At 46.6% G+C, this 21,472-nt stretch overlaps 4 protein-coding genes across 4 annotated transcripts; 2 read left to right on the top strand and 2 right to left on the bottom strand.

The window, feature by feature from the left end:
• The first annotated feature begins 9,835 nt into the window (after positions 1 to 9,835).
• Positions 9,836 to 15,603, top strand: LOC119322257 (oligopeptide transporter 4-like). Its single transcript, XM_037595747.1, has 6 exons — positions 9,836 to 10,522; positions 10,640 to 10,737; positions 13,351 to 13,929; positions 14,045 to 14,297; positions 14,398 to 14,580; positions 14,682 to 15,603. The coding sequence occupies exons 1-6, from the start codon at positions 10,007 to 10,009 to the stop codon at positions 15,303 to 15,305; spliced, it is 2,253 nt and encodes a 750-aa protein (XP_037451644.1). The 5' UTR covers positions 9,836 to 10,006; the 3' UTR covers positions 15,306 to 15,603.
• Positions 15,604 to 15,688: 85 nt separating this feature from the next.
• On the bottom strand, positions 15,689 to 16,295 carry LOC119322261. The gene has a single exon (XM_037595750.1). It carries the CDS (start codon positions 16,178 to 16,180, stop codon positions 15,911 to 15,913), a length of 270 nt encoding a protein of 89 aa, XP_037451647.1. The 5' UTR covers positions 16,181 to 16,295; the 3' UTR covers positions 15,689 to 15,910.
• LOC119322258 lies at positions 16,267 to 19,524 on the top strand. The gene is made up of 5 exons (XM_037595748.1): positions 16,267 to 16,578; positions 17,807 to 17,919; positions 18,008 to 18,083; positions 18,159 to 18,242; positions 18,338 to 19,524. The coding sequence occupies exons 1-5, from the start codon at positions 16,267 to 16,269 to the stop codon at positions 19,217 to 19,219; spliced, it is 1,467 nt and encodes a 488-aa protein (XP_037451645.1). The 3' UTR covers positions 19,220 to 19,524.
• Positions 19,525 to 19,637: 113 nt separating this feature from the next.
• Positions 19,638 to 20,448, bottom strand: LOC119322259. The gene is made up of 2 exons (XM_037595749.1): positions 19,969 to 20,448; positions 19,638 to 19,865 (listed from the first exon to the last, which is right to left on the bottom strand). The coding sequence occupies exons 1-2, from the start codon at positions 20,198 to 20,200 to the stop codon at positions 19,789 to 19,791; spliced, it is 309 nt and encodes a 102-aa protein (XP_037451646.1). The 5' UTR covers positions 20,201 to 20,448; the 3' UTR covers positions 19,638 to 19,788.
• Between the last annotated feature and the right edge of the window lie 1,024 nt (positions 20,449 to 21,472).

Genomic DNA, 21,472 nt, shown 5'->3' with positions numbered 1-21,472 from the left:
GTTTTGATCAGGGGCGGTTATATCTTTTCCATGTCCAGACCAGCTGCTGCTCCCGGAGATGCTCAGGCCCACGAGCATCATGCATGCTGCACAACGAGGGCATGGACCTCAAGTAGAGTACTAAGATACTAATCTTCAGACGACCCATCAACCACCACCCTTATATATCAAGCAGAGTGAACGAGTCCAATGACAGTAACACATCATAATCATTTAACGGTTAGTTGTTTCTCTTCAAAATGTCTCAGTCTGTCATGACAACTGATATTGGCAATTTCCAATTCGGCCTCCTGAGAACGGTTGCTTTTGGTGCATGGACATTGGTGTTATCGACAACATATTTCAGGGATGCTATACTTCATGTTACTTAGACAAATAATGAACTTTCAAAATCAGGTGTTATGTTGATATTCCTTTTCTTATAGAGATATGCTATTTCTTTGGGAATGTAAGTTTTGGAGTTACCATCTTTCAGTTTGCATCCTTTTCAGGGAAACCATCTTATAATGATTGGTCCTTGTCAATGCATAATGTATTTCACCTCTTTTCCTTTCATTCCATTGGGCATATTTGATCAGGTTGTTTCTTCCCGGATGTGTTTACATGTACGTCAATGCCAAAGTGTTTGGAAAAAAATAGAATCTTTCATAATAGTATGAGCAAATTAGGAAAAGTCCACCTCAAATTCTAAATTCTCTTGAAATATGTTCCGCTTCATTTCTCTGAGGAAATATGCTGCCTGTATCACTCTGCTCATAGAAGGTGCATAGTTAGGTTCTGTTTACAACAAGTTCAAACTTGTACATATTTTTGTATACTTGGTTCATTTGATTAGGTTATAATTTGGTAAATTCATACAATATTTTTTAATAGATTTAATAATTACCTACTTAATCCAAGACGTCTTACCCAAAAGGGCAAAAGGCGCCCAAGCTTTCAGTACTCCTATTTGTCACCATTGTAGGTTCCTTTTTCATAGTTATCTTGGACAAATAAAGGTATTTTTCATACCAAACAAAATGCGAGTTTTTCTAAGAAAGCAAGGAGAACATATAAAAATCATCATGTACTTTTTTTTTGTCTTACTAGCAGCGTGTCCGGTGATCTTAGAACAACATGTTCTTACAATGGCCTCTCTTTACGTTATGAAACATGTTATGATGTGAAATCGTGCATCTACTTTGAAAAACACATTTGCATGAATATATTTTTATCCCGTTGCAACGCACGGGCTTTTTTATTAGTTCTCTTGAAATATGTTCCACTTTATTAGTTCTCTTGAAATATGTTCCGCTTCATTTCTCTGAGGAAGTATGCTACATGTATCACTCTGCTCTATATAGAAGGTACATAGTTATGTTCTGTTTACGACAAGTTCAAACTTGTACATATTTTGTATACTTGGTTCATTTGATTAGGTTACAATTTGATAAATTCATACAATATTTTTTTCATAGATTTAATAATTACCTACTTAATCCAAGATTATTGGGGAACGTAGCATGCAATTTAAAAAAAATCCTACGATCACGCAAGATCTATCTAGGAGATGCATAGCAACGAGAGGGGGATATTGTGTCCATGTACCCTCGTAGACCGAAAGCGGAAGCGTTAGTTAACGTGGTTGATGTAGTTGAACGTCTTCACGAACCAACCAATCCAACTACCGAACGTACGACACCTCTGTGTTCAGCACACGTTCAGCTCGATGACGTCCCTCGAACTCTTGATCCAGCAGAGGGTCGAGGGAGAGTTTGGTCAGCACGGCGGTATGATGACGGTGTTGATGATGTGATCCACGCAGGGCTTCGCCTAAGCACTACGATGGTACTATCGGAGGAGTAAACGGTGGAGGGGGGCACCGCACATGGCTAAGACAATGTTGTGCCTTTGGGGTGCCCCCCTTCCCCCGTATATAAAGGAGGAGGGGAGGAGGCGGCCGGCCAAGGGGCGCGCCAAGTGTGGGGAGTCCTACTAGGACTCCCTACTCCTAGTAGGATTCCCCTTTCCTTTTCTGGAGTGGGAAAGGCAGAAAGAAGTGGAGAGGGAGAAGGAAAAGGGGGGCCGCGCCCCCACCCCTTGTCCAATTTGGATTGGGGCTTGGGGGCACGCCAGCACCTGGCCGCCGGCCTCCTCTCTCCACTAGGGCCCATGAAGGCCAAATAGTCCCCCAGGGGGTTCCGGTAACCTCCCGATACTCCGAAAATTATCCAATACTTCCCGAAACCATTCCGGTGTCCGAATGTAACCTTTCAATATATCAATCTTTACCTCTCGACCATTTCGAGACTCCTCGTCATGTCTGTGATCTCATCCGGGACTCCGAACAAACTTCACCAAAACACATAACTCATAATATAAATCGTCATCGAACGTTAAGCGTGCGGACCCTACGGGTTCGAGAACTATGTAGACATGATCGAGACACAGCTCCAATCAATAACCAATAGCGGAACCTGGATGCTCATATTGGCTCCTACATATTCTACGAAGATCTTTATCAGTCAAACCGCACAACAACATACGTTGTTCCTTTTGTCATCGGTATGTTACTTGCCTGAGATTCGATCGTCGGTATCATCATACCTAGTTCAATCTCGTTACTGGCAAGTCTCTTTACTCGTTCCATAATGCTTCATCCCGCAACTAACTCATTAGTCACATTGCTTGCAAGGCTTATAGTGATGAGCATTACCGAGAGGGCCCAGAGATACCTCTCCGATATATGGAGTGACAAATCATATTCTTGATCTATGCCAACCCAACAAACACCTTCAAAGACACCTATAAAGCATCTTTATAATCACCCAGTTACGTTGTGACATTTGATAGCACACAAGGTGTTCCTCTGGTATTCGGGAGTTGCATAATCTCATAGTCAGAGAAACATGTATAAGTCATGAAGAGAGCAGTAGCAATAAAACTTAATGATCATTATGCTAAGCTAACAGATGGGTCTTGTCCATCACATCATTCTCTAATGATGTAATCCCGTTCACCAAATGACAACACATGTCTATGGTCAGGAAACATAACCATCTTTGATTAACGAGCTAGTCAAGTAGAGGCATACTAGGGACACTTTGTTTTGTCTATGTATTCACACATGTACTAAGTTTCCGATTAATACAATTCTAGCATGAATAATAAACATTTATCATGATATAAGGAAATATAAATAACAACTTTAATATTGCCTCTAGGGCATATTTCCTTCAAAGATGTCTTACCCAAAAGGGCAAAAGGCGTCTCGAGCCTTCACTATTCCTATTTGTCACCGTTGTAGGTTCCTTTTTCATAATTATCTTTGAAAAATAAAGGTATATTTCATACCACACAAAATCTGAATTTTTCTAAGAAGGCAAGGAGAACATATAAAAATCATCATTTACTATTTCTTTTGTCTTACTAGCGGCGTGTCTGGTGGTCTTAGAACAACATGTTCTTAAAATGGCCTCTCTTTTACGTTACAAACACGTTATGATCTGAAATCATGCATCTCCTTCGAAAAACACATTTGCATGAAATTTTTTTTGTTGTTACAACGCACGGGCTCTTTTTCTACTCGTACCAAAATCCAAATGAATTTTGTCTCACCTGGGTAATTCCGAGGCATAATTATTTCCCCTTTGGTCATTTTTATTCCGCGTATTAGAATGGGGTTAAGTCAAATTTATATTAAAAAATATTGACATATACAATACCAAAATATATACTATGAAACTACATTTCGTAACGAATCTAACAATATTGATGTTGTTAATTTTTTTTCTAAAAGTTTGGTCGAAATAGAGATACCTTTACTTCTGGTAAAAGTTATATGCAGACTAAAAAGACCAGAGGGGGTATTTTTTAAAATAAGATATGTCTCATTCATTAATTAAGGGAATAGAGTTTGACTTACAATTCACCCTCAAAATACTAAAAAGATTATTCTTCCAAAATTAAAGTCCCTAGTTTCTTTGCACCCGGGGTGACCCAAAACTTTATCTCCACAGTGATAATTTTTAGCAAGATTGGAGGGGGGAGCTTTTTCATGGAAGAACAGATAATTTCTCTCATTCCAAATTGTCTAAGATATGAGCATGGTGAGAGAGGCCATGACTTTCCTATTGCGGTGCCAACACCAAAGCAATTAGCCCGCCAATCCATGATGGTGCGCTCCAAGTGCCACGAAGATGTGTTGATGCCCAAAAGGTGTAGCTCGTCAACGACCAAGTTCCAAAGCCGAAGTGTGTAACACCATTTGAAGAAGAGGTGGTCACTAGGCTCTCGCATCCCATTGCAAAGTGGCCAAAGTCCACAATTTGGCCACCCATGCTTGGCCAACATATAGACGGTCCAAATTCTATCTTGCATTGCCAACCAAGGAAAGAACTTAACTTTTGGCGATGCCCAAACCTTCCAAATCATATGCTCCATCTGAGGGAGAATCGTCCCAAAGAACTGTGCCTTGCAAGCGGAGGCTGCCGATCACTAGTCGTGTGTTTCCACACAATGTCATCCTCAGTAAGGCCATCGAGGTGGAAATCATGAAGAAGCATCCAAAGGGAGAAGAACTCTCGAATGTGATGAATGGAGACAATGGTAGACAGTTTTATCTTGAAGATACAAGCATTATCTCTAAGTGCCTCCCGCACCTTCCAATTTTTCCTTGAAGACACAAAATGAGGGGACGAATATCCTTAGGCTCGACTAAGTAGCCATGGAGAGTCCCCAAAACGTGTCTTAGAGCCATTACCCATGGTGATGGTGGTGGAGGTATAGAACAAGTTGAGATCATCCTCATCACATCGGTTGCGCATTCCCACCCACAACCTGGAAGGATCCTTCCACTCATACCACAACCATCTTAATCTCAGGGCATGTGCAAAATTTTCAATACTGAGCACACCAAGGACACCATATTACTTTGTACGAGAAACCACCTCCCAATTCTCCTTGCCATTTTTCCCTGGTAATTTCATTCGAACCGGACCATAGAAGAGCACGCTCACGATTGTTAACATTGTGGAGGATGCACGGTGGCACAACAAGCAAGCTTATGAAGTATATCGTTTGTGAGGTGATCACGGACTTGACGAGCTCAATGCACCCAATGGTGATTATGTTCTGGCCCTTCCAAGGGGAGAGCTTCCCCACTACCTTGTCCTCAAGGTATTGGAGATCCACCTTTTTAAGTTAGAAAACAAAAGCGGAAGCCCCAAGTATCTCATTGGGAAGGAAGCTTTAGATGCCACTCACTAACCATGAAGATCACCGCATCATCTGTGTAAAGTGAAGTTCTCACCATGATGCCCCTCCCAAGAAGAAGACCCTTCTTAGTTGACAATTCGATAATTTGTTGAAGAGGTGATGAGTGTTATTTTTACAATCCTCTAACCTAACTTCAAACCGAAAACAGTCCATTAAAACTGAGATGTTCGCTTCAATATTGCCACTAATGACTAATAATGCAAAGGGTTCCAAATATCCCATCTTTATTTTGTTTCCACGAGAAATAGGCTATTTATGGATGAAATCAAGCCAATACATGGAAATGATTAAAGCGAAGATAGAGGAGATAAAGTGGGAGGAGCACTAGAGGAAACAGTGCAAAAGACGACCTTCCATACAACCATCCCTGCTCGTATGGATGGTCGTATGGCGTGGCAACCGAGGCGTCTGATCCACCTGAACCTTTATAAATGGACCTGCGCCAAATGAGCAACAAAACATTGCAGAACAAGCCAGTCATCGCCATCTTCACCATAGCCATCTCCATCAACCTAGCCGTCACCATTTCCCATCTCCACATCCACAACCTTCACCACCACCATACTTCTCAACAATCTAGTCATACTTGTAATCATGTATCGCATGCGACATCCATTGTAAGACCTATTATCAATCAATCAGTCTTCGTGATGTGTTCTTCGATGAGTTCTTCATGTGATCTGATCTCCATGTGTGAATAATTCAGTAAGGTCATGGGTTGAGGCAAGGGCCTTGCAACCCAATATACTTGTTGGAGTAACCAAAGGCAGATCTTGTGCCTAATTCTGCTAGCAGCTTTCCACAATCCTTGAAACAAAGCATTTGCTTTAGTTGGCCCCATGAGTTGCTTGTACATCTGTTTAAACTGAAAATTGATCCGACTTCCAAATGTAAGGTCGTTTGTCTTCAAAGTTATTGGAATAGTTCAGTTTTGGCAGTAGATAATTGAACTGGTGATAGGCTGGGCAGATAGAGGTGTATGGAAGTTCTCTAGCAGCCCAGAGGGCTATGAACTTGTCCAAAGAGGAATTTTACAGCTTCTGCAATGAATGAAGTTCGGGGTACTACTAAATCGATGGAGTATCTTGCCATTTATCTATCCAGAAGAGAATAGAGTCTCCCGTTTCTGCAGTGCATGTTGTAGTAGATTTGCACAAGATGCCTTAGCTAGGTACTTTAGATGACAGAGATCGCCTAGCGTCGCCGGTGTCATGGTTTCATTTTCACGTCCGTTCACACGAAAGTTCTGCAAAAATTAACAATATTTTTGTTTTGGGAAACACTTATGTTCACCCGATCGGTCTTTATATGAGCATCCATCGCCTTTATGGTCGTTGAATCTTACTTTAATCGGATGGCTCAGAAGCATCCTCTTTCCACATCCTAGGTTTGCAACTGGATCACTGTTGCAATTTTCTAGCTTGTTGCAAGATCTGAATTCCAAAGCCTCCAGATACGCGCGCCACTAGACACGTCAGCGCGCCGGCGCGGATGAGCATGCTCTCCTCCTCCCTTTCCTCCTTCATCGACCTTCCTTCCCCTCTGCCATCCGCCTTTCTCTCCTTCGTCATCGGGCCCGACCCTTTCTTCTGCTCCATCTCCTTGCCCGCTGGTCGCCTCTCCATCGGCCGGCCAAAAATCTCATTTGAGCCACCTTTCGACATATCTACGCCACTCCGGCGAGATCGACGCCACATTGCCTTTTCATCCTCCGCCCCTTGGTCGTCGCCGACCTCGCCCGCATCTGCCGTTGCTGCTGGACGGCGTGGAGTGGGATCCACACTTGATTTTTTTTGTCTTAAGGAACATGGTGCTTTTGCAAACGGACTCTTGTTGTAATAGGTTTGAAGGGAAAATCTTTTTTTAATTTCTGCAACATGATCTTTGTTGCGAATAATTTCTGTAACCAGACTTTTGTTGCAAAAAGTACTGCAACAACACATTTGTTGCAAAGATGACGGATCACGTTGGTTGATTACACATCCATCTACAACTTCATCCAATGGTCAAAGAGGCATCCAATCTTTTTAATTTTATCCGTCGGCGGGCGGACGCGTAGCCTCGCCCTTTCTTTTTTGTTACAACTCTCCATTATATGAGGTACCTAGAGCCAGGGCTCCGCCTCCTCCTCCTCCTCCAAGAAAGAAAGTTAGGGTTCGTGCCTCTCGCCGGCGCCGGCGCAGGTCCGCCTCATCTCCGGTGGCCCTAGGGCCATGGAGGCGCGGTGGATCCTGGCAAGGGCCGGCGGGAGGGCTCCGTTTTAGTTGTTTTTTTTCAATCTTGTTAGGGTTTGTGTCCTACTCAGGAAGGCGAGACGGCGGCGGCTCCCTGAAAATGGAATAAAGGTCTCCTCGCCTAGCCCCCGTTCTAGCGGTGCGTCTAGCATCATTGGTGGGCCTGTGAAGGTGTGTCTCCGGCAGATCTATCTTTGGTGGATTTGCTCGGATCTCGTCGTTGTTCGTATACGTTCGTGTGTATTCGGTTTGGATCCTTCCGATCTACGTCATTTTTCATCGGCGGCAGTTGTTGTTCTGGGATGCTGGTCCTATGGGGCCTTAGCAGGACGACTTCCCGACTGTCTACTACAACAAGTTGTGCCCGGCTCTGGCGATGGAGGGGCGATAACGGCGGCGCGCCTTCGGCTCGCTTCGGTGCTTGTAGTCGTCACTAGGTGGTCTACGAATTTGGATGTAATTTTTATTTCTTGTATTCGTTGTACTGCCATGATTGAAGATGAATAGATTAAAAGTTTTTCCGTAAAAAAACTCTCCATTACATGGTTATAAGTATCCTGAACGAAAAAGATAGGCAAAAAAAAAAGATTCACGTAAATATATGTATGTAGGACAGCAAGATTGACGCCACCTTCTGAGCCACCTTCCGCCAGGTCTACGCTGCTCCGGCAAGATCGACGCCACATTGCCCTTTCATCCTCCGCCTCTCCGGCGTCCTCGACCTCGCCTGCATTTGTCGTTGCTGCTGGACGGCGTGGAGTGGGATCCACACTTGATTTTTTGTCTTAAGAACCATGGTGTTTTTGCGAAAAGTCTCTTGTTGTAACATGTTTGAAGGAAAAACATTTTTAAAATTTCTGCAACATGATCTTTATTGCGAATAATTTCTGTAACTAGACTTTTGTTGCAAAAGTATTGCAACAACACATTTCTTGCAAAGATGACTGGATCACTTGGTTGATCACACTGCCCTCTACAACTTCATCCAATGGTCAAAGAGGCGGCCGATCTTTTAATTTTATCCGTCGGCGGACACGTAGCGTCGCCCTTTCTTTTTTTGATACTCCCTCGTTTTTTAGTCTGTATATAAGATTTGACCAAAGTTAAACTTTGTAAAGTTTGACTAACTTTCTCAGAAAAAAAATATTAATATCTTTAATACTAAAGTTATATGTTATGAAAATTAATTTCGTGATACATCTAATAATATTGATTTCATAGCGTGAGTGTTGATATGTTTTCCTACGAAGCTAGTCAAATTTTTATAAAGTTTGACTTTGACCAAATCTTATATGCAAACTAAAACCCAAATGATAACGCCCACATGTGTGGCACGTAGCAACATGGCCCAAACGCCTTCATTACCATTCATTTTGCCACGTCAAAATAGATGACATTAGCGAGAATCTTTTTGGTTTTCGGCTTAAAAATGTTTTATCTCCTAATTAGAAAATCCAATTAAAAATCCATTTTTACCACTAAAATCCGACTCGACAAGATCTTCAAAACTAGATCTCATGTAGATATATTTCGACGAAAAAAATTGGCAAAACTTGCCATTATGTTTACACTGTAGTTTCCATAGTGTTTACAACAAAGTTGCCATATGACAATTTTAGTTTATAGATCATGGCAATTTTAGTATTTTAATTTGACCATGACAATTTCAGTATTTTGACCATGGAAATTATTTTTTGTATGAACCATGGCAATTTTAAGTGCATGTATCATGGTAATTTTAGTTTATTGTTCATGGCAAGTCTGGTTTCTTAATTCCCCATTTTATAATATGTCAAAATTTACTTTTAAATGTACAAGAAAAAATAGCTAAAACATATCATGGCAACTTCAGTGTAAACACTATGGCAATTCATGTGCAATAGACATGACAACTTTTAACCCCCCAAAAAAATGCCGTCGAAACATATTGATATGAGATCTAGTTTCGAAGATCTCGTCGCCATGGACTTAATGGTGAAACCGATCTTCAATCGGATTTTTCATTTAAGAGATAAAACATTTTAAAAAATAAAAATTCAAAAAGATTGTCACATGCATGCATTCGTTGACGTAGTGCAATCTGTGGGCGTTATCAGCGTCCAACTAAAAAAAAACGGAGGGAGTACAACTCTCGATTATCTGGGTATAAGTATCTTGAACGAAGAAGATTTGAAAAGAAGATTCACGGTACATATACGTTCGTAGGACAGCAAGATTCCTGTCTGAATTTTTTTTTAAGCAAGATTCCTGTCTTACGTATATCCTGCAATCGGTATACAACTTCAAGTGGCAGCAGCAAATAATGAGGACACGCTACGTCCCAAACAATCCGGACAGAATACGCACAGCCGGGGGACGCTCCCCCGCCACCATACCGCGGCGCCCATATAAACACGCGCGCGCGCGTGCCTCTGCTCTCAAAGCCACCTCCCCTCGCCGGTCCAGGCTACAGCAGAGCACGCGTAGTCACCGCTAAGCCGCCCGGCCTTGGCCACCATTAAACCACCTCACGCGCAATGGGTGAGATAGCGGCGGACGAGCGCGGGCTCGCCGGCGGCAAGGGGTCGGAGGAGGAGGAGGAGGAGACGTCCCCGATCGAGGAGGTGCGGCTGACGGTGCCCCCCGGCGACGACCCGACGCTGCCGGTGTGGACGTTCCGGATGTGGAGCATCGGGCTGCTCTCCTGCGCGCTCATGAGCTTCCTCAACCAGTTCTTCTCCTACCGGACGGAGCCGCTGATCGTGACCCAGATCACGGTGCAGGTGGCGTCGCTGCCCATGGGCCACTTCCTGGCCCGCGTGCTGCCGCGCCGCAAGTTCCGGGCGCCGGCGGCCCTCGGCGGCGGGGAGTGGAGCCTCAACCCTGGGCCCTTCAACATGAAGGAGCACGTGCTCATCTCCATCTTCGCCAATGCCGGCTACGCCTTCGGCAACGGCAACGCCTACGCCGTCATGATCGTCGACATCATCCGCGCCTTCTACGGCCGCTCCATCTCCTTCATCGCCGCCTGGCTCCTCATCACCACCACCCAGGTACTGCCCTCCCTTCGCAAGCTCCATTGTTCTCCCGACTAAGAGTATTAATTAGCTGCTCCCTTCGTTGCTACTCTATCCGATTTCTCACTTGGCATCGGAATCAAATGGATCTAGGTGCTCGGGTACGGGTGGGCGGGGCTGATGCGCAAGTACGTGGTGGAGCCGGCGCACATGTGGTGGCCGAGTACGCTCGTGCAGGTCTCGCTCTTCCGGTGAGCACCACTCTACACTCCTCCTCTGTCCTCCCCTTGGTCCGGTTGCTTTCTTGCGTTGCTGCATTTTCTTACAGCCGGGTTGGCATGCTACCAGATTTATTGGTCGTTCCGGTGACCCGCGAACAAGGCGTTGCGCTCATAAAATTTCCCTACAATTTCACCCGTTTCTTGACGCTCCGACGGGTTGGTTGGTTTGTCCTCGGGTGGTTGTAACTTTCCACTTGGCGCCTATCCTACGTGGGGTACAACTTAACATTTTGTGATATAGTGTTCCCCAGTTTCTCGGCGAACCCGATACATAGAACAGGCTAGAAATAAGTTGCGTATGTTGTTGTATTATCACTCGTCACCAGGTGCATATCATTGGCTCCAGATTGGAGAATCTGACCCAACCGGCTGGCATCATTAGTAAAGGAAACAAAAGGCGATTGAGAAAATAACCAAGGAGAAAATCTGACGAGCATGAGTACTACTACATCTCGCGAGACACTGACATGCATTTCAGTCCGATGTCCCCCTTCCTTTTTCCTCTTGATTATCATTGTCCCGCTCGACACCGACGCAGGAGCAGAAAGAAAGACCCCACCACGAACATGGGAGTGCACCCATCCGCTGGATTGGTGGATGGATAAGCTGCTTCTGCTGCTGCTGATTTAAACCCGAACCACCATTACGTTGTCCAATGCATTCTTGCATAAAACATAGTGCTTAGTTGTGCAACTTGGACTATGTTTGGCCTTTCCGAGCACCGAGGGCACGTTTTGTTTTGCTTTTTAAACCACGTACTAGTAGTGCATTGCAAATGCAAACACGCTGTTGCTTTGTCCATGGAACTTTGTTAGGCGTTATCTAGGGCGACTGATTGCGGCGCACGCATGGGTGGAAAGCTCGCGTGGTAGGTTATGGGTGGAAAGGTTTTACTCTCCTCCACTCCAAGGGTTTATTTGAGTACAAAACAAAAATATACAGGGAAATATGATCGTAGTGCCACATCCTGAGTTCTCGCCCTCCAATTATCGAAGGGTCTCTTTCATTCAAAAGATCTTCAAAGAAATTTTAGAGGAACTTCGTCCTTAAGATTTTTTTTTAATATTAGTTGTCTGATTTGTATGATCGTAACACAAACGATTTTTTCTGTAGTAGGATGCATTTGTATTAGATTTGATAGGAAATTTCCTCCCTCTCAAACCTCATTTTGAATAATCCTACGTTTTCCTTTGCATAACCAAACAGCCTTTCAACCATGTATGGATTACTAAAGATGACATGCCATTTCTAATCCCGTGTCTTTCCTTTTTATGCGTTTTGAGATGTGAATCACAAATGCCACTAAGAAAAAAGTTGATGTCGAGGTTTGATTTAGACCAATGCAGTGATTGCATGATACTATGATGATGACAGATATGATGAATATACTAGTCAGGCCCTACAGGCCACATCACCGTTGCCTGCCATGATGCAGTACAAGAGTATCGTTTTGATACGATCTAGCACAAGGCCCCATCTTACGCCAATTGACACTAGTTTTCTTCCCTGAACCAACCTGCAACCCACCTACCATTCACACCCAGACAGACAGACAGATACCTGAATGGCTGAATCTAGTCGGCATGCCGTTTAATATGTGGCGCGAGCCTCTTGCCTCCACCGGTACACATGTTTCTTTTCCCACTTAGAGGGATTTCATCAGAAGTGAGATACACCAAAACACCAGTCGCTGACAAGCGACAACCTTGCACCTGAATGGCATCATTCCAAACTTTCCGACGGCATCCCGTGCTTGGTTCAAGTAGAAACGGTTATTCAGGAACCGAAAGAAAGAAAAATACTAGCAGCAGCAGCAGTAGCAGTAGCTTTCGAGACAGTTGGGAGCACGTCTCAGCAGTCAGCAGATTTAGATTCCGTCGAGTCGACTGGAGGGCGACGCTTGGGTGCATGGGCGTGTTTTGTCTTCGTCAGCGCCGGGCAGACGCGTCGCTCTGCTTGCGGTGCATCCGGATTCGGCAGTAGGCCAAGGCGGCCTTCGGAAGTCGCCGTATGATGGAGGAGTGGCGGCACGCCAAGGGCGTGATGTGAACGCGCACGGCCGGTCGGGTACGACGGCTGAAGGCCTAACTTGCACTGCACAGTATTGACACCTCTGATGGAGGGAGACGGCGCGTGTTTGAAATTTGTGTGCAACTGGATGGATTAGTGTTGTATTTTCGTGGTCCAGGTCCAAGTTATGCCCACAAAAGGCGCGATCCTTGCACATGCCCGCGATCCTTTTAGTGGCCAACTGGCCACCAAATCAATTGTTATCCGGTCGTACTGTTTCATGCAACAATGGCTTAGTTAACAACATGGTAAACAACTGACCAAGGGTTGGTTGCCTTCGATATAAAAGTAAAACGGTAAAACAAGGCGCGGTGCTTCCAGTCCTGGAGACGCCAGCTCTTCATGTGGAAAGGTATATCAAGAAAATATATCAGGCCGTTTAATGGTGAACTGGTGAATGATGGTTGATGGATCACTTTGTTTACATGGCAACAATTCGAATCCATGAAGCTGCGAAAGTTCTGCACTACTCCTACATAGCATTGGCACTAACACCATCCTTGTATGCACCAGGGCACTGCACGAGAAGGAGGAATCTCCCAAGGGCTCGCGGCAGATCTCCCGCTCCAAGTTCTTCCTGGTGGCGCTCATCTGCAGCTTCGCGTGGTACGTCGTGCCGGGCTACCTCTTCCCGGCGCTCACCTCCATCTCATGGGTCTGCTGGGTCTTCTCCAAGTCCGTGACTGCGCAGCAGCTCGGCTCCGGCATGAAGGGCCTGGGTATCGGAGCTTTCACGCTCGACTGGTCGGCCGTCTCCTCCTTCCTCTTCAGCCCGCTCATCTCGCCCTTCTTCGCCACCGCCAACATCTTCGTCGGCTACTTCTGCTTCCTTTACGTGCTCGTGCCAACGGCGTACTGGGGGATGAACCTCTACAACGCCAAGACATTCCCCATATTCTCATCGCACCTGTTCATGTCTAACGGATCGGCATATCAAATCACTGACATTGTGAACCAGCAGTTCCAGCTTGACACGGAGGCGTATGCAAGGCTCGGAAGGATAAACCTCAGCACCTTCTTCGCACTGTCTTATGGGCTCAGCTTCGCCACCATTGCATCCACCATCACGCACGTCGGCATCTTCTACGGGAAGTAAGTGCTCTCAACTCTGTATGTGAATAAACTGACACAGCTCAGCTTTGAATCCATGTGGTTTTTGAACTGAAAGATGAAAAATTCACATCTGCAATTGGACACCGATGCACAGGGAGATCTACCACCGGTTCCGTGCTTCGCAGCAGGAGGAGCCTGACATCCACACAAAGCTGATGAGGAAGTACGACGACATACCAGCGTGGTGGTTCTACTCACTGACAGTATTGTCGATGACAGTGTCCCTCATCCTCTGCACCGTCCTGAAGGACCAGGTTCAGCTCCCTTGGTGGGGCCTCCTCTTCGCCTGTGGCATGGCCTTCGTCTTCACGCTCCCCATAAGCATCATTACTGCAACCACTAACCAGGCAAGTTTATTTCAGAATTTTTAATGTTTCTCCATTTGCCCTGCTCTTTCATGATTTCTGCAAGAAAAACTGACCAAAGCCTTTAAAATTTTATGGACAGACTCCTGGCCTGAATGTCATCACTGAATACGCCATGGGGCTAATAATGCCTGGATACCCCATCGCCAATGTCTGCTTCAAGGTGTACGGCTACATGAGCATGTCGCAGGCAGTTGCATTCCTCTCAGATTTCAAGCTCGGACACTACATGAAGATACCTCCAAGATCAATGTTCATTGTTCAGGTAATTAAACCACTAAATCTCCTCACATTGTAACTTGTAAGCAAAGGAGCGGCATGTAGGAAGATAAATTTACTGACATTCCGCGCGCTGTATTTATCCAGTTTGCCGGTACACTGGTGGCCGGGACTGTTAACCTCAGCGTGGCATGGTGGCTACTTGGGTCTGTCGAGAACATCTGCCAGGACCAACTGCTGCCACCAGACAGCCCATGGACATGCCCTGGTGACCGTGTCTTCTTTGACGCATCGGTCATCTGGGGCCTTGTTGGCCCGAAGCGCATTTTCGGGCCACATGGTAACTATGAAGCCGTCAACTGGTTCTTCCTCATCGGCGCAGCAGGCCCTGTCATCGTGTACATCTTCCACAGGATATTTCCCAGTCAGAGGTGGATACTGATGATAAACCTGCCGGTGCTCATCGGCGCTACAGCCAACATGCCACCAGCAACAGCCGTGAATTACAACTCATGGCTGCTGATAGGCACCATCTTCAACTTCTTCGTGTTCCGGTACCGGAAGAAGTGGTGGCAGAGGTACAACTACATCCTCTCTGCCGCGCTCGATGCAGGCGTCGCGTTCATGGCAGTGCTGCTGTACTTCACACTGACCATGGAGAACCGGACAGTCAACTGGTGGGGCACGGCAGGTGAGCACTGTCCTCTGGCCTCATGCCCCACTGCTAAAGGGGTGGACTTGGGCCCGGATAGTGTGTGCCCTGTGTTCTAAGCTAAAACTCTTTCACCCTCACGGTACAGCTACAAGATTAGTCATGATCCATTCCAGTCGTGTGAGTGTAATAGCATGATCATAGATTTCTGTTGTACTTCTCCACCAAAAGAGAGAGAGCAAAGCTTCTAGATGCGTGTAAACTGTAAAGGCCGTAGTCGTCCACGCAAAAGAGAAAAGACAATAACTATCAGCCGCAATGTGCGACAATCAGTCATTTGGGAACACAAATGCATGCTAGTTCTGGAATCCTATAAACTTTGACACTTGTTGCAAAAAAATACCTTTTAGAGCAGTATACTGTGCATCTCAATTGAATTGGAGAACAGTAACACAAGCTGCTCATCAACAGCATTCAGTGATAGCAAATTCAAACGCACAACTTGAGGTCATGGCGACATTCTTCGTTTCTTATTGGCTTCACAACATATTTATGATTTGCAGTGCATACATAGAGGAACGACTAGGCAACAGATTGTTTCAATTGAACTAAATGGCACCAGATTAATCCCGTACTACATTACAATCGACTCAAGCATAGGCTAAAGGGAACAGGGAAGAGGCGAGGTACCCGCGAGGTTAGGGCTAGGCGCCTTCCTTGCTCTCTAGGGGAGGCGGCCGCGGTTGAGGAGGCCGAGGGTATGGCGCGCGGCGTCGAGGAGGTCCTGGATGTTGTGCAGCGACCTCTCCTCGGCGCCGAAGATGAAGATGGCGCGGCACTCGGCCTTCTTGGCCAGCCGCGCCGCGTGGCCCAGCGGCAGCGCCGGCGAGTTGAGCGCCCGCAGGATCTGCCGGTACATGGACAGCACCACCGGCCGGTTCCGCGCCAGGTCCTCCGCCGTCGCCCAGATCAGGCCCCCGCCGGCCTTCGCCATCCTCCGCCACGGCCTCGCCTCGCCGAGCGCCCCCGCTGTATCGCGCTGGAACGAGAGACGCCGACGCGCGCTGTCGCGGCTGGAGGATGGAGGCGGAAGGGAGGAGCAGCGAGAGAGAAAGGCTAACTAACTGGGCTTCGGCGGGCCCGTCACTGGGCTTTAAGGCCGGAGAGGCGGGCCACAAAGCCACGTCGCTTCCCTCAGAGAGAGAAAAAAAACGTAGCCCCGTCGCCAGCCACCCTCCAAGTTTCCGCGTCACCAGTCACCACCCCCTGCTCCGACGAAACCGGCGGCAAAATGCGCGCGGTGGATCCACCCCCGTCGCCTCTTCCCCATTTCCCGTCCCCAACTCGAGCTCGTCGTCGGAGTCGGGAGCCGTGTGGATCGTGCCGCCGGAGGTGAGAATCAGTTCCTCTTCTTCCACTCCCCAGGTCCCTCCATTCTTATGGGCCTGGAGTAATGTGAGGATTCCAGATCGGAATGTTCCTTTTCTTTTCGGCTATCCATTGGTATTTAGGAAATCTTGTTCTATTTGGTTGCATGATGATGGCATTACACGTCGTGCTTGCTGTGTCCCCGGTGGTATTTGTCTAACTAGTATTTCGGAGCTGCCATCGCCATTGGAGAAAATCTGAAACGCCTGAATCCTCGAAATTTCCCTTTGCCAGAGGATCAATGTGTATTCTTGCCGATAAATATGATGCACGATGGCTTGAACTGCTGAGAATATGTAATTTATTGAACGTTTGTCTGGGTTCGCATACTTCCAAGAGGAAGAATTCTTCCGGTTTACATTTCATTAATTTTGACCCATTTCGGCATTAACAGTTTCGTAGTCTAATGAAAGTTCTTTATTCTGGCAAATGGTCATTGGAATCATTTTTGTATATGGATCCGGATCTTTCACTTATCAGGATATGAACCATATATGGAACGGTGGTGTTTGACCTACTTCAAACTTCAAAGTAATGTTTGTGTAACATTCAAGCATGTGCTCACATGAACAACCATTAGAAAATCGTGCAATTTGTATAACTATAAGCATAAAAAGCATCACGTGATGTTTCATGCTTCCATTTTGCTCTCATATATGCCTGTTTAGTCCATACTATCATATGCTCACATGAGCAGTAAACATCGCCCGAGAGTGCATTTTAAAACTGACTCTGTAGGCTGTAGACTTTGGCTAGCTTGGTGTCCAGTTTCAGTTTCTCTGTTTTGAGCTTCAGTTTCTGTTTCGCCTTTTCCTTTGGCTAGCTTAGGACCCTTTGTTTCTTTTATATTCGGTTCCCCGTTTTTAAACTTCGCAACTGGCTGTCTTTTGACTGTTATGCTTGTTTCTCGTAGAGTTTGCGAAATTGGATGAGGTCTTGGAACACATGGTTATTTAAAATGCATCTATATCTGATAATGAAACATGTATACTCCTAGATATTTCTTCCACTAACTATTTGGCATAAAGTTCATTTCTGGACTCCGTTTAGAAAACCCCGGACAATATCTCGCTATTTGTTCTTTATTTGGCTGAAAGAAGTATATTCGACACCTTTTTGTTTTACTGGTGAAGAATGTTAAAGCTGAAATATTATGCTAATTAATTCCTTCATGTTCATTCCATTTTTCAAGACAAGCATGTTTAGCACAGTAAAGGTCCACAATGTCTCACTTCAAGCATCAGAACGAGTTATCAAGGAGTTCTTTAGCTTTTCTGGTGACATCGTACATGTCGAAATGCAAAGGCTAGTGCCACATGATCTCCATTATATATCTGTTATCATTTAGATTTATACATAACATGTGTTATGTTAACTTAGCGATGCTCTGCAGTGGTGATAAGCGTTCTCAGTTCGCCTACATCACCTTCAGAGATGAGCAAGAAGCGGAGAGGGCAATGCTTTTGACAGTACGATTTCTCTACCTCTTAACACAATCATTGTAGCTATTTATTCGCTGTGTGAATATCCATTTTTTGCTGCAGGGCGCGACTATAGTGGATATGGCTATCATCATCACCCCAGCCACAAATTACCAGCTGCCAGCAGCCGTTTTAGCTGATTTAGAGGTAGGAGTCTACGACCATGCTAATTCTACATTTATCTATGATTTCTCAACTCCTTTCAGTAGTCTCGGAACTCCTGACACTCTTTGCACTCCCAGTCAAAAAGTCCTAGTAGCATAGAAGCTGCCCTTCGAAAGGCAGAGGATGTTGCTGGTTCCATGTTGGCCAAAGGATTTATTCTTGGCAAGGACGCCGTTGAAAAGGCAAAGACTTTTGATGAAACACATCAGCTCACGTCGACTGCAAGTGCTAAAGTATCTTCCATTGATAAGAGTCTGGGCCTCAGTGAGAAGATCAGCACTAGCACCATAGTGGTGAATGAGAAAATGAAGGAAATGGATGAGAAATACCAGGTTGCAGAGAAGACCAAGTCTGCATTGGTAGCTGCGGAGCAGACCGTTTCTACTGCTGGTTCCAAGATCATGAGACACAGATATATCCTTACCGGCGCAGCATGGGTAACTGGTGCCTACAGCAAAGTTGCGACGACTGCGACTGAGGCCTACAACAAGGAAAGGGCGATGGCTGAGCAGGAAGATGAACTCGCGAAGAGTTCTGAAGAGGCAGGACAAGAGAGCAAGTGTCAGGAAAGTGATCCAGCTAAGGTGCCTGTTCCAGAAAATACTGAAACGGGCCAAATGGCTGATCAGGAGGGCGAATGTCCAAAGACCAACAAACCAGAAGATACTGAAATGGGTAATGGTGAGCAGAAAGGTCAAGATGCTGAAATCGCAAAGGCCCAAACTCAAGAAAACACTGGAATAACAGCCGAGGAGCATAAGCATCGGGAGGCTGAGTTACCGAAGGCCAGCACGCCTGAAAGTTTTCTGATGACTGAGCAAACTGAGCAGGAACACAAGCAACCGGTCACTGAAGTTGCAAACAGCGATATTCCAAGCAGCCCTGTAACCATCCCCGTCTGCATGGCCACTGATGATGCAAATTCTAGCAATTCCCCAAAGAAGCCCGGACCTGCCTAGGGATGCATTTGATGATTTATTTGATAGTGCAGCTGCAACTGAATTATATTGTCTTCTATAGTTTGCGTTGTCGATGTGTTGTTGTTTTATTGCGGAAGGAAAGTGGTGCCATAAGCTTTATTGTCTGTACAAAGTAACCATGGTGTCTGTTTATTTTCTACTCGTAGATTCCTACTGCGCGGTGTATTTTCATTTGTTCTTTTCCGAGCCTTGCCACAAATGGGATTCTGCATCCAAATTCTGGTTTCTCTGAAACCATTTGAATATGCAACATCCACACCATGCATTGTGCTAATAGTTGAAGTGTGGACCAGACAAACATGACAATGTATAAGCAGATATGCTACTATCATATCAATTTTGTTGAGAAGCAACTCAAACGACCAAGAATCCTGGAAGCAAGGAGGCAAGGCAAGCATACAATTCAAGATTTCATTACTGCTGCTGCACAAGTACAGTATACGCAGCTGCATAGCTGAGTGCAAATTACATCGCGCTGTTGGATTGAAACTGGCAAAGGAAGGAGCCACAAAAATTTAAGGTCTGGTATACTAGCTGATGCGAGAAGCTTATAGCATCATCAGCCTCCGGTTGCCAGCCTTCCGTCCGCCGGCGCCGCCGCCGCCACCGCCGAAGCTCGACATATCTAAGAAAGACCAAGTCAAAACGCGAATTGTGAGAAGGGAAAGCACGCGACGACTATTTATTCACATGAATCTGGATCTGTGGCCATGGACGATGATGCTTACCGGAGGAGGAAGGGGCGTGGGAGCAGAGGAAGAGGAGGAGGAAGCAGAGGAAGGTGAGCAGCGGGATGAGGTGGATGGACCTCTCCGGGCGGCCGCCGGGCGCCTTGTCGGCCTTGGCCTCCGCGGACTGCTCGGGCACCCACAGCGGCACCGCCTCCACCGCGTCGCCGCCGTCGCCGTCGTCGTGCTGCTGCTGCTTCGGCGCCGGCGAGAGGTTGAGCTGCCGCTGCATCTTGGGAAGGGTTGCTGTCGGTGGAGCTGCCGCGTTTGGTCTGGGGTCGGAGGCGGGGCAGGGTTGACGGTGTGGGGTGGAGGAGCGGGCGAGGGGCGCTTTTAAATGCCACGGGAAAGGAAGCAGCAGCGGGTGCTTGGTTTGGTTTGGTTTGCAAGTGAAGGAAGGAAGGAAGGGAAATATCTGCAGTTGAATAGTGCTCGAAGATGATGCTGCTGTGGCGCCTAACTCGGAGGTCGTAGCTGGTGGGAAATGCGGAGCCGCCCACCGCGGGCCGCGGCGCATCATGAGCCGACGACCGCGCCGCGAGGCAAGCCATTAGGCCGCTGGCCACTTGGTGGTGCTCCTCGGATTCTCGCTGTCTCCGGAAGCGCGGCGCGATCGCACCACCTCGCTGGCACGCGCGCGCACGGCCGTTGCCCCGCAGCTTCGCGCGCGCGCGTCTGTGGAGAGCGCAATTGTCAAAGGAGCAAACCGTGTTTGTTTTCTGCGCTGAAGAGAAGTGTGGTCAACATATTTTTTTTCGATCGCTTCTTTGCTTTGTTTAGTTTTAGTGTGGCTGTAATCTTTGGGCGTGTTGGCATTAGTTAGTGCCCTAACGGAGCACACCAAAATGGGTCTGATGGCGACGGGTTGTGCGGTATTGCACAATACGCAAAAAAAAAAATATAAAAGAAAGATAAACAACACAAGAGAGATGGGGTGCACGTTGTTCGTGTTAGGGGTTGTTGGCTTCGACAACACGTCGGTGGACATTGCGCCAGATGTTTTAGAGGGAAAATGTGGCTAAATTCTTTGGGGCCTGATAGGCGCCGGTGCACCGGCCCAAATTTGGGCTGGTCGCTGCCCAGCCGTGCGATCCAGCAGCTAAACAACCGTTCGATTTGCCCCCTCACCCCCACGTCATCGTCTTCTTCCCCCGTCTCCTTCAGTTTCAGATCCACTTGTCCGATGTGAGATGTCTCTGCCCCAGCCACCGCGTGCGTGCACCCCCGGCGAGGCCCGGCAGCACCCACGTCCTCCCCCACACCGCCGCGCTCGCGTTGGTCTCCCGCACACGCCGTCTTCTGTCATCAGATGAAGCACGCCATCTCAAAAAAAAGAAAAAAAATGAATGTATGTAGCAAAAACTCCATAGGTCGTAGCAAAAAGAAATGACAGTTGCAACACAAAATCATCTTCGCCGCCGTCGAGCCTGCAGCTCCACCATGAAAAAATGATGTAGCAAAAATCTTCGACGGACGTAGCAAAAACTACAATGGTTGCAGCAAA

Source organism: Triticum dicoccoides, chromosome 6B, assembly GCF_002162155.2.
Source record: "Triticum dicoccoides isolate Atlit2015 ecotype Zavitan chromosome 6B, WEW_v2.0, whole genome shotgun sequence".
NCBI classification, from domain to species: Eukaryota; Viridiplantae; Streptophyta; class Magnoliopsida; order Poales; family Poaceae; genus Triticum; species Triticum dicoccoides.
Note: the sequence above shows the minus strand (reverse complement) of the source record. Positions and strands in the feature narration are given on the sequence as shown.